This window comes from Marmota marmota, unplaced genomic scaffold (assembly GCF_001458135.2).
Source record: "Marmota marmota marmota unplaced genomic scaffold, marMar, whole genome shotgun sequence".
NCBI classification, from domain to species: Eukaryota; Metazoa; Chordata; class Mammalia; order Rodentia; family Sciuridae; genus Marmota; species Marmota marmota.
Window position 1 is genome coordinate 3335269 of NW_026000079.1, and position 12425 is coordinate 3347693.

Consider the following 12425-nt stretch of genomic DNA (forward strand, 5'->3'; position numbering starts at 1 on the left):
GTCGGCCCAGCTCCCCCCCGGCCTCGGCCCGCTACTTTGTGTCAGTTTCGGCCACGGCGGGGCGGAAGTGACGGCGGTGGCGGTGGGAGGGCGGGGCGGGAGGGGGTTTTGGGGAGGGCGGAGGGCAGGGAAGCGAGCGCCGCCATCTTTGTGCGGGGCAGGGGGAGGGTCCTGGCCCGTCCCCCGAGGCCGGCGGCCGGTCCCCTCGCCCCGCGTCCGTCCCGCACCTCTCAACAAACGGACAACCCGGGAAGCCAGGTAGCGAGGTTTTTCCTTTTAATTCGTAAGAAAGCGAATGAGAAATGCTGCCTTCTTTGCAAAAAGCGCATCTTCGGCCCGGAGGGACGAGAGGGCGGGAGAAGCGGCGAGCTCGAATCCTCCTCGCCGCCAGCTTCCCCGTGGCCCCGACTCACACCCCGCAGCCGGCCGCCTCAGGCTCCTCGCCCGGGCTCCTCCCGTGGCATTTCGCTCTCCGAGAACGACACAGCCTCGGGTTAGCCAGGAAGAGGTCGTGCCTCGTCTCTCGCCTTTCTCTCCCTGCCTACCAGGCGAGGGACGGTCCGTGCTCCGCCGCCCCACCACGCCCCCTGGATGGAGCGGCTTCCCCGCCGCTAATGACCGTCCGCGAAGCGCCCCTGTGGGGCAAAGGCGCGCGACGCTGGGCTTACAAGAGCTGGAAGTCAGGCAGAGGGGACCCAGGTTTGGAGGCAAGTTCCCCGCCAGGCCCCGACTAGAGGAAAGTTCCCCCGTCGGCCCTCCACCCCGCAGACTCCCGCAGCCCTCCCAAGCCAGCGTCCAGCGTGGACACCCCCTCGTGGCTACTTTTAGCAACTGCGTTCCTAGAGGCCCTGAGGCTGGGCATCTGAACCGAGGCAGGAGTTTCCAAGTCTGAGGCTTTTTTCTGACCTTGCTCTGAGTCTTCAGGGTGGTGCAGAGCCACCAGCAGCTGGTATGTGGCTGTGCCAAGGGTAGCCCCCACCAAAGGGGCCACCACAGGCACCCACCACCAGCCATTGCCAGCACTGCAAGAGAAGGACAAAAGAGACGCATGAGGAATGGTTCCCTTAGTCTCCCCTCTCCTCAAGGACTGCGCCAGTAACCAAGGGAGCTCCCTAAAGTAGTTTCTGGAGTGAAAGACACGAGAAGAGAGAGGAGAGACCACCAGAAGAACTTAGTCCAGCCTCTAGCCTTAGGGAATTATCTGAATATACCCATTTGCTGATGAGATAGGTCACTAATGCCCAAAGAAATAATATGACGTTCCCCAGAATACAACCTCTAAATCTTAACTGTTTCAGTGAAAGGACAGGGGAGAGTGAGGAACGCTGTCCTAAGAGGGCAAGAGAACTATTTAAGAGGAGAAAGCTAGGGACCCAGGGACAGAGCCATTAGCACAGAGAGGTGAGTTAAGGACCGCATCCAGGGAAGATGTCTCCCACCTGAAGACTTCAGGGCCCCAGCCAGCCAAGTAGGTGAAGAGCCGTGGACCCAGATCTCTGGCAGGGTTGAGTGGGAACCCACAGTTGACACCCATGGATAGTCCGATGACTAGGATCAGCAGCCCCACCACCACGGGCTCCAGACCCACAGGTACTCCCTTGTTGCGTCCGTCCAGGATGGCCAAGAGCCCCACAATCAGGATCCCAGTGCCCAAAACCTTCAGACAGAGGGGTCCTGGTCATTAGTTGCCAGGTGCTCCATTTGCCCGCACCCAAACACTCCAAACTATGACCCCCATGTCACCTCGCTTTGTTCAACACAAGCAGCTGGGGGCTGGTGGGGTACCAAAGTAGAACTAGCTCCATATTCCACCCAGAACAATTGGCTGGGGTCCCAAGTGAAGGGAAAAGGTTAAACTTTTCCAGTTCTGTTCCTCTCACCTACCTGATCCAGGAAGCCATTGTTCAGGGACAAATAAGGGGCAGGATAGGTGGCAAAGATGGAGGCAGTCTCCTTGGGGCCAGTCACTGTCAGGTTGCCCCCTGTATAGTTCTGTAGAGCATCTTTGGGAGAGAGGAAAACCCAGGGTTGCCATCTTTACTTACGGCAAACTGCCCTGAGGCACCCCTCCCCACATACAGGTGCTCCAACACTGTCCCCTCTGTTACCATAGTAGAGAACATAGGTGGCTCCAGAGGCACAGAAGGCAGACAGCAGCTGCACGAAGCAGTAGATGGGGAGCTTGGACCAGGGGAAGCGTCCCAGGAGGCACATGGCTAGGGAGTAGGCTGGATTCAGGTGAGCTCCTTCAGGGGCAGAGGAAGAAAATGAGCATCCAAACACTGTCACCAGCAACATGGCCTCTCCTTCCTACAACTCTTAGGATAAATTGTATCATTTTCATCATATATGGGTGTGTATATATATTTTTTTCTTTTTTTTTTTTTGGTATCAGGGATTGAACTCGGGGGCACTCGACCACTGAGCCACTTCCCCAACCCTATTTTTTGTATTTTATTTAGAGATGGGGTCTCAATGCTTAGGGCCTCACTTTTGCTGAGGCTGGCTTTGAGCTCATGATCTTCATGCTTCATCTTAAGGAATTAAGGCTCAAAGAGTTTAAGTGACTCCTCAAGATCACACAGTGAAGCCAAGATTTGAACCTGCATCTCTCTGCCCTTTCCACTTCAGCACACTGATGCAGCGTGTATCTGAGGGACAAGCGCAAGGTCCTGAGTGGAGTTGACACCAGAGAGCTTCAGGTGTGAGGCGTCAGAGAACAGTACTTACCGTCATTGCCCTGGCATAGATTTCTGCCAAGGTAAGCCAACTGATCCATTAGTGTGAGGAAGGGGAATGGAGAGAGATAGGAAGGGGAGGGACTGGGTAAGGTTGAAGACATATCTCAGTCTAGGGCACTGGTCAAGCTTACGAAGATAATATTTATGAGTCACCAAAGGACCTGCCTTTTTACCATTGCAGACACCCACTGCCACATACACGTCCCACGCCTTCCGATGACCAGACCCCACCCTGCTCACCTGAGACATTGCCTGCCACGTAGATGGCTATTGTAACTGCCAGAGAACCAGCCAGAAACATGGTGAAGAAGTTCCCTTTGGTTTCTCCACTGGTGACAGCCTGGGCCACAGCCCCCTGAGTGAGAAGCTGACAGGGAGAGAAAGGTGAGGAAAAGGAAGTCCAGGAGACCAACAGGAGAGAGATTGGGAGCAACCAAGGGACCAGCAGGGAAAGGAGAAAAGCAGAAACAGGAAAGAGATAAAGAAATGGAAGAAGTGGAGGAGAAGGAAAAAGGGAGAGAAGGCATCTAATAGAAGAAGCAAGCTGAGTGTCCTTGAGCGTGCCTATAGTTCTAATGACTTGGGAGGTTGAGGCAAGAGGATTGCAAGTTTGAAGCCAGCCTCAGCAACTTGGTGAGCCCTCAGAAAGTTATCAGAAACTCTGTAGGTAAGCAGTAAAGTGCCCTGGTTCAATCCCCAGTATAAAACAAACAAAAATTTAAAAATAAGGAGAAGGAGAAGAAGGAAGAGGAGAAACAAGAGGGAAAGAGAAGAGATTGAGAGTTAAAAGGAAGTATAGGAAGAGCCAGAAATATTGGTCTACCTCCCTCCTTTCTTCCCCGCAGTTACTGCCTACCATGAGCACAAATACACCCAGAAACTCTGCTAAGCACTGTCGGGCCAGGAGGCTGTGGATCCGAAAGTAGCCCCTCATTTTGGCCAGCAGCTGATCCCGGACCATGGTGGTGTCTTGCTATCTCTGTCCACTGCTCTTCTGTGTGCATAGGCACACAGCTCCTGCATGCCAGGGGAAAAGATAAGGAACAGACTTTAAAACCAATTATCTTGGCAGTTACTATCTACACAGATGTGTAGAATAGAGCTCACAGCTTTCTGTGCATATGTGGAAGCTGGAATGTGAGAGGCCTGTCTGTGAGCAGGCTGTGTGCACCTCTGCCTGGAGTTTGCCCAGGATCTCTCTCTCTCTCTTCTGTCCTTTATCCCTATTTCTCATAGAACTAGCCTGAATTGCAGAAAGTACCCTGCTTCAGATACATTAATACTCTTGACCCTAAAGACAGCTGTGTACTATTGATCCCATTGACATATGAGTATACTGAGCCCTATAATTCCCCAGAATCACAGTTAGTTAGTGATTGAGGGAATTCAAACTGGGTCTTCTAATTCTCCATCTGGTATTCTACAATGCCTCTCACCTGGAACATGAAGCCTTTCCTCAAAGCATTTGGATATTTGAAGAACTCAAGGAGCATCCAGAGAGACTGGGCTGAAGACTACAGACTGTGAAAATGGATCCCACATGTTGAATGCTTGTGCTTTCTTCATGCAGGGTCTCATGATTAGAGGATCTTTCTTTTTTTCTTTCTGTCTTTTTTTTTTTTTTTTTTTTTTTTTTTTTGGTACCAGAGATTAAACCCAGGGGCACTTAACCACTGAGCCAAATTCCCAACACTTTTTTTTTGTGGGGGGGGTGGATACCACTGAGCCACATCCCCAGAAAGAGCCCTATTTTGTATTTTATTCAGAAATAGAGTCTCACTGAGTTGATTAGGGCCTCACTGAGTTGCTGAGGCCAACTTTGTGTCCTCCTGCCTCAGCCTCCTGAGCTTCTGGGATTACAGGCAGCATGTGCCACCGCACCCTGCTTGATTAGAGAATCTTTATCTGTGTGTCTTCTGCCACAGCTTAAGATGAGGAGTTCACACCCATGCTCAGCTCCACCTGCTCTTCTCCAGAGACATGCCACTCTTAACTCTGCATAACATGAAGCCAGATCCTTTTTCTTCATATCTCAAGACTCCTATTAGATTCACTCAACAGTTAATCAACTTCAGTCCCTAGGGAAAAAATGGTGAAGAAAACATAGTTTCTACCCTCCTAGAGCTTATGTTCCAGAAAGTAGAAACAGATAATCTACAAATATTTAAAATATTGTGTATAGTTTATGAAGTGTTTGAGGCCTGGGACCTTGATTTATGTAAACACTCGGGATCTGGCCCACTCTTGGGCATATCCATGTGCAATAATACTTCTCTGCTAGGTTTAACAAATACTATAGTGCTCCATCCAGATCTCTTTTCAGAGTCAACATAACAATTCCTTAGGTTCACCCCTTGGTTCACTCCTCCTTAGGAACAGTGATCCCCTGCTCCTGGAAAGTTACCCTATTGATGCTGAACTTAGCATGGATCCCCAATCAGCAGTGTGCCCTACAGTTCAGATTCCTGGCCTCAAGCCATCCTCCTACCTCAGCCTTCCAAGTAGTTTGAACTATATGTGTATGCTACCACACCCATTGGCCTCTGATACCACAAATGCAATGCCCTATGAGTTAGGAAAACGAGTCACCTAAGGTGAGCTCTTCTATGGGACCCATGTACAGTAATTGGTTAATGCAGGGATACAAGGCCTGGTCTCTTTGCCTCAATTTGAGAAAAATCTGAAGGGCCATTCCAACTCCAGAGTTCCCCCATAGGATCAGCTGAAACTTTCGTTATATACTTTAGTCAGTTTTTTCATTGCTGCAACCAGGAAATCTGACAAGAATAATTTTAGAGGTAGAAAAGCTTATTTTCAAGGCTGCAGTTTCAGAGTTCTTAGTCCATTAATGGCCAACTCCATTGTTGTGGGCCCAAAGTGTGGCAGAATATCATGGTGGAAGAGTGTGGCAGGGGAAAGTGGCTCAAGACATGGCTACCAGGAAGCAGAGAGAGACAGAGACAGAGAGCTATCTGTCCTCACCATAACAAAATATAAACCCCAAACACACTCTTCTGGGACCCACCTCTTCCAGCCACACCTTGCCTGCCTACAGTTACGATCCAGTTAATTCCCATCAGGGGATTCATGTAATGATTAGGTTAAAACTCCCATAACCCAATCATTTCACCTCTAAACTTTTTTGCATTGTCTCACACATGAGCTTTTTGGGGACACCTCATATCTAAACCATAATAGTTACATCTTCAGGTGTGTCAGTTTTTCCCTATGCCCAATCCTGCTTTCCTTACTTCCTTACTTATATACCTCTCAAGAGTTTTAGCACTCTTCAATAAATTTTTTTAATTTTTTGTAGTTCTAGATGAACAGTATGTCTTTATTTATTTTTATGTGGTGCTGAGGATCAAACACTCTGCCACTGAGCTACAGTCCCAGCCCCAATAAGTCTTAGCTTTGTATCTCTTCATCTTAAGTCTTTTTCCACAGAATGCAATTTAGAATGGTTGATGTCATGAAGAATTCTAGTGACAATGGAAAAGATCTCCTGTGGTTTTGGATAGGCAGAATTAATATTGTCAAAATGGCCATACTACCAAAAGTGCTAAACAGATTCAAAGTGATTCCAATTAAAATCCCAACATTATTCCTTATAGAAATAGACAAGGCAATCGTGAAATTCATTTGGAAATATAAGAGGTTCAGAATAGACAAAGCAACCCTTAGCAAGAAAAGTGAAGCAGGAGGAATCACGATACAGGACCTTAAACTATATTACAGAGCAATAGTAACAAAAATTGCATGGTACTGGTACTAAAATAGACATGTAGACCAATGATCTAGAATAGAAGACACAGAAACCCACATAAATATGGCTATCTCATACTAGACAAAAGAGCCAAAAATATACATTAGAACAGATAGCCTGTTCAACAAATGGTGCTGGGAAAAATGGAAATCCATATGTAGCAGAATGAAATTGAACATCTATCTCTCACCCTGCACAAAAATCAATTCAAAATATATCAAAGACTTAGACATTAGAACAGAGACCCTGTGCCTAATAGAAGAAAAATAGGCCCAAATCTTCATCATGTTGGCTTAGGCCCTGACTTCCTTAACAAGACTCCTAAAGTGCAAGAAGTAAAATCAAGAATCAATAAATGGAATGGATTCAAACTACAAAGCTTCTTCTCAGCAAAAGAAACCATCAATGACGTGATAAGAAAGCCTACAGAATGGGAAAAAAAATCTTTACCACATACACAGCTCAGATAAAGCATGAATCTCCAGCATATATAAAGAACTCAAAAAACTTAACACCAAAAAAACAAATAACCCAATTAATAAATGGGCTAAGGAACTGAACAGACACTTTACAGAAGAAGAAATGCAGTCAATAAACGTATGAAAAAGTGTTCATCATTTCTAGTAATTAGAGAAATGCAAATCAAAATTAAGATTTCATCTCACTCCTGTCAGAATGGCAATTATCAAGAATACAAGTAATAGTAAGTGTTGGCAAGAATGTGGAGAAAAACATACACTCATACATTGTTGGTGGACCTGCAAATTGGTGCAACCACTATAGAAAGCAATATGGAAATTCCTCAGAAAACTTGGAATGACCCCGCTTTCCTACTCCTTGATTTATACCCAAAGGACTTGAAATCCACATACTACAGTGACACAGCCACATCAATGTGGCACAATCCACGATAAACTATGGAACCAATCTAGATGCCCTTCAACAGAGGAAAGGATAAAGGAAATATGGTACATATACACATGGACTATTACTCAGCTTTAAAGAAGAATGAAATTATGGCATTTGCTGGTAAATGGATGGAACTAGAGAATATCATGCTAAGTGAAATAAGCCAATCCCTCCCTCAAAATCAAAAGCTGAATGTTTTCTCTGATAAGTGGATGCTGATCCACAGTAGGACAGCAAGATAGGGAATAATGAAGGAACTTTGGTTTGTGTAGAGGGAAGTTAGCGGAGGGGTGGGGTTGTGGGGATGGGAAGAACAGTAAAAGAGACAGACATTATTACCCTATATACATGTGTGATGACACTAGTGGAGTGATTGTGAACCATTATAGCCAGGGGAATGAGAAGTTGTGCTCCATTTGTGTACTATATGTCAAAATGCATTCTACTGTAAAAGGGATTCAAGGCTGGTTCAATATATGGAAATCAATAAATATAATTCACCACATCAATATACTTAAAGAATCATGTGATTATATCAATTGATGCAGAGAAGGCATTTGACAAAATATAGCACCCTTCCATGTTTAAAACACTAGAAAAACTAGGGATAATAGGAACATACCTCAACATTGTAAAAGCTCTCTATGCTAAACCCAAGGACAACATCATTATAAATGGCAAAAAAAAAAAAAAAAAGTATTCCCTCTAAACACCAGAACAAGACAGGGATGCCCTTTTTTTCACCACTTCTATTCAACATAATCCTTGAAACTCTAGCCAGAGCAATTAGAGGAAAGAAATTAAAGGGATACACATAGGAAAATAAGAACTCAAACTATCATTATTTGCTGATGACATGATTCTATACTTAGAGGATCCAAAAAAACTCTACCAGAAAACTTCTAGAATTAATTAATGAATTCAGCAAAGTAGCAGGATATAAAATCAATATCCATAAATCAAATGCATTTCTATACATCAGTGATGAATCCTCTGAAAGAGAAATTAGGAAAACTAACGCATTCACAATAGACTGAAAAAATAAAATGAAATACTTGGGAATCAACTTAACAAAAGAGGTGAAAGATCTCTACAATGAAAACTACAGAGCACTAAAGAAAGAAATTGAAGAAGACTTTAGAAGATGGAAACTCTCCTGTGCTCTTGGATAGGCAAAATTAATATTGTCAAAATGGCCATACTACCCAAAGCCCTATACAGATTCAATGCAATTCAAATTAAAATCCCCTTAGTCATTTCTTATGGAAATAGAAAAAGCAATCATGAAATTCACTTGGAAAAATAAGAGGCCCAGAATAGCCAAAGCAGTCCTTAGCAAGAAGAGTGAAGCAGGAGGCATCACAATACCAGACCTTAAATTATACTATAGTAACAAAAATGGCATGGTATTGGCACAAAAACAGATATGTAGACCAATGGTACAGAATAGAAGACACAGAGACAAAACCACATAAATACAGTTATCTCATACTAGACAAAGGTGCCAAAAACATACATTGGAGAAAAGATAGCCTCTTCAACAAATGGTGCTGGGAGAACTGGAAATCCTTATGCAGCAAAAATGAAAATAAATCCCTGTTTCTTACCTTGACAAAACTCAACTCAAAGTGGATCAAGGACCTAGGAATTAGACCAGAGACCCTGAGCCTAATATAGGCAAAATAGGCCCAAATCTTCATCACATCAGATTAGGCCCTGACTTCCTTAACAAGATTTCTAAAGCGCAAGAAATAAAATCAAGAATTAATAAATAGGATGGACTCAAACTAAAAAGCTTCTTCTCAGCAAAAGAAACAATGTGGTGAAGAGAGAGCCTACATTTGGGGAGCAAATTTTTGCCACATGCATGTCAGATAGAGCACTAATTTCCAGGATCTATAAAGAACTCAAAAAACTTAACACCAAAAGAACAAACAACCCAAATCAATAAATGGGCTAAGGAGCTTAACAGACACTTCTCAGAAGAAGATATATATTCAATTAAGAAATATATATGGAAAATGTTCAATATCTCTAGTAATTAGAGAAACGGAAATCTAACTACTCTAAGATTTCATCTCATGCCAGTCAGAATGGCAGTTATCAAGAATACAGACAACAATAAATGTTGGCAAGGATGTGGGGGGAAAGGCACACTCATTCATTGCTGGTGGGGCTGCAAATTGGTGCAACCAATCTGGAAAGTGGTATGGAGAAAACTTGGAATGGAACCACTCCTATCCCACTCCTCAGTCTATACCCAAAGGACTTAAAATCAGCATACTATAGTGACACAGCCACATCAATGTTCATAGCAGCTCAATTCACAATAGTTAAACTGTGGAATAAACCTAGATGCCTTTCAATAGATGAGTGGATAAAGAAACTGTGGTATATGTACACAATGGAATATTACTCAGCATTAAAAGAGAATAAAATTATGGCATTTGCAGGTAAATTGATAGAGATGGAAAATATCATGCTAAGCAAATTAAGCCAATCCCAAAAAACCAAAGGCTCGATGTTCTCTCTGATATATGGATGCTGATCCATAACAGGGATAGGGAAGGCATGGGAAAAATGGAGGAACTTTGATTGGGCAAAGGAAAGGGAGAGGAGAGAGGCGGAGAGAGGGTGCATGGGGGCAGGAAAGATGGTGGAATGAGATGGACATTATTACCCTAGGTACATATATGACTGCACATGTGGTATGATGTTACATCATGTACAAATGTAAAGTTGTAGAAATGTAAAGTTGTGCTGCAATTGTGTACAATTAATCAAAATGCATTCTGCTCTCATATATACCTAATTAAAATAAATTAATATTTTTTTAAAAAGAACATTGTGATTTTCTAGATTTAGAACATTGTCTCTAATAGATGCATAGTATTCTATAGTATGAAATTGATCATTTAACTATTTCCCTTATATGTTGTTGATACAATTGTGTTGAATTTATGCCTTTCCATATTTATTAGTAAATTTATATCTTTATGACAACATATATATATATATATATATATAAATATGCACCTATTTTTTGCCACTTGAAAGTTACTTCCATTATGTTAGATTTCTAGAATGGAAATTGTTAAGCAAAAGTAAATTCAAGTGCTCAAAAAAATGCATTCTACTGTAAAATTAATTAACTAATTAATTTTAAAAACGAATGCAAGCAACAATAAGTATTGGCAAGGATGTAGAGGAAAAGGTACACTCATACATTGTTGGTGGGACTGCAAGTTGGTGCAACCAATCTGGCACACAGTAAGGAGATTCTTCAGAAAACTTGGAATAGATCCACCATTTGACCCAGCTATCCCACTCCTCAGTCTATACCCAAAGGACTTAAAAACAGCATACTTGGGGCTGGAGTAGTAGAGCGCTTGCCTAGCATGTGTGAGGCACTGGGTTTGATTCTCAGCACCACATATAAATAAATAAAATAAAAATCCATTGACAATTAAAAAATTTAAAAACCCAGCATACTACAGTGATGCAGCCACATCAATGTTTATAGCAGCACAATTCACAATAGCTAAACCATAGAACCAAACTAGGTGCTCTTCAATAGATGAATGGATGAAGCCTCCCTGGTAGCTGAGATTACAGGCATGTGGAACCACATTTGGTTTATTGGTGATATTTCCAAAGGTTCAATTTTTGGTTTCATTAATTCTCTAATGCTTTTATTTTCTCTTTCATTGATTTCACTCTGGTCTTTATTATGTTCTTTTTTTTCCCTACTGCTTTAGGTTTTTCTTATTTTTTCAGCTTCTTGAAGTAAAAGATTAGGTTATTTATTTTTTGTGGTAGTGGAGATTAAACTCAAGGGCACTTTATAACTGAGCTACATCCCCAGCCCTTTTTTACTTTTGATTTTGAGTGAGGGTCTTATGAAGTTTCTCAGGCTGAACTTAAATTTTTAATCCTCCTGCTTCTGCCTCCCAAGTGGTGGGATTATAAAGGCATGTGCCACTGCACCTGGTAGGTTATTGATTTTAGATATCTCCTCCTTTCTAACATAGTCTTTTTTTTTTTTCTTTCAATAGTGAGACTTGAACCCAGGCCTCATGCATGCTAGGCAAGAACTATACATGCCCAGGATTTTTTTTTTTTTTTAATTATGAGAAGGTCTCATTAAATTGCCCAGACTGGCCTTGAACTTGCAATCCTCTGCTGCACCCTCCTGAGTAGCTAGAACTGCAAGTATATGTCTTCACGCCGAGCCTAATAACATTTTTTTCTCTATTTTTCAGATTAGATAATTTCTATTGCATGTTATTTCCTACATGCAATTAGGCCATCTACTAAATGTTTCCTTTCAGTTGCTACCCTTTACAATTCTAAAACTACCACTGGCTGCTATTATTATTATTATTATTATTATTATTATTATTATTATTATTATTATTTTACAGCCTCTGTTTCTCTACTGAGATTCCCTATTTGTTGAATCATTGTCAAATTTTTTTCATTTGTTTTTGTATTTTTGAGATGGGGTTTGTGTTGCCCAGAGTGGTCTCAAATTCATGGGCTCAACTAATCCTCCCAACTCACTTAGCCTCCCAAATAGGTGGGACTCAAGGCATGTGTCACCTTGCCCAACAAATATTTTCCTTTAAATCTCTAAAAATATTTATAAAATCTGCTTTGAAAACTGTCTGCCAAATTCAACATCTGGGCCTACTCAGACTAAGCTTTTATTGACTTTTTCTTTTATTCTAGATGTGGATCACAGTTTCCTATTTATTCAAATGGCTCATAATTTGGGTTAGAAACTGGTTACTTTAGGTAATTGGTATGTGTGCACATGCATACATGCATGAGTGTGATATTGGGGACTGAACCCAGAGCCTTGCATGTTCTAGACAAATATTGTACTACCAAGCTATAATCCCAGACCCAACTTATTTTATGTTATTTTTTGGTATTGGATATTTAACTTAGGGGTGCTTTACCACCAAGTTACATCCCCAGTCATTTTTGTTTTCATTTTGAGACAG

The 12425-nt window shown here is 42.4% G+C and overlaps 1 protein-coding gene and 1 long non-coding RNA gene across 2 annotated transcripts; one reads left to right on the forward strand and one right to left on the reverse strand.

Annotated features, from left to right (window-relative positions):
• The first annotated feature begins 117 nt into the window (after nt 1–117).
• LOC125620263 lies at nt 118–4343 on the forward strand. Its single transcript, XR_007351878.1, has 4 exons — nt 118–258; nt 2632–2761; nt 2923–3125; nt 3587–4343. It is a non-coding gene; the product is annotated as an uncharacterized LOC125620263 (long non-coding RNA).
• On the reverse strand, nt 260–3726 carry Aqp10 (aquaporin 10). Its single transcript, XM_015502821.2, has 6 exons — nt 3598–3726; nt 2982–3108; nt 2109–2246; nt 1885–2003; nt 1440–1657; nt 260–1022 (listed from the first exon to the last, which is right to left on the reverse strand). The coding sequence occupies exons 1-6, from the start codon at nt 3700–3702 to the stop codon at nt 731–733; spliced, it is 999 nt and encodes a 332-aa protein (XP_015358307.1). The 5' UTR covers nt 3703–3726; the 3' UTR covers nt 260–730.
• Nucleotides 4344–12425: the final 8082 nt, after the last annotated feature.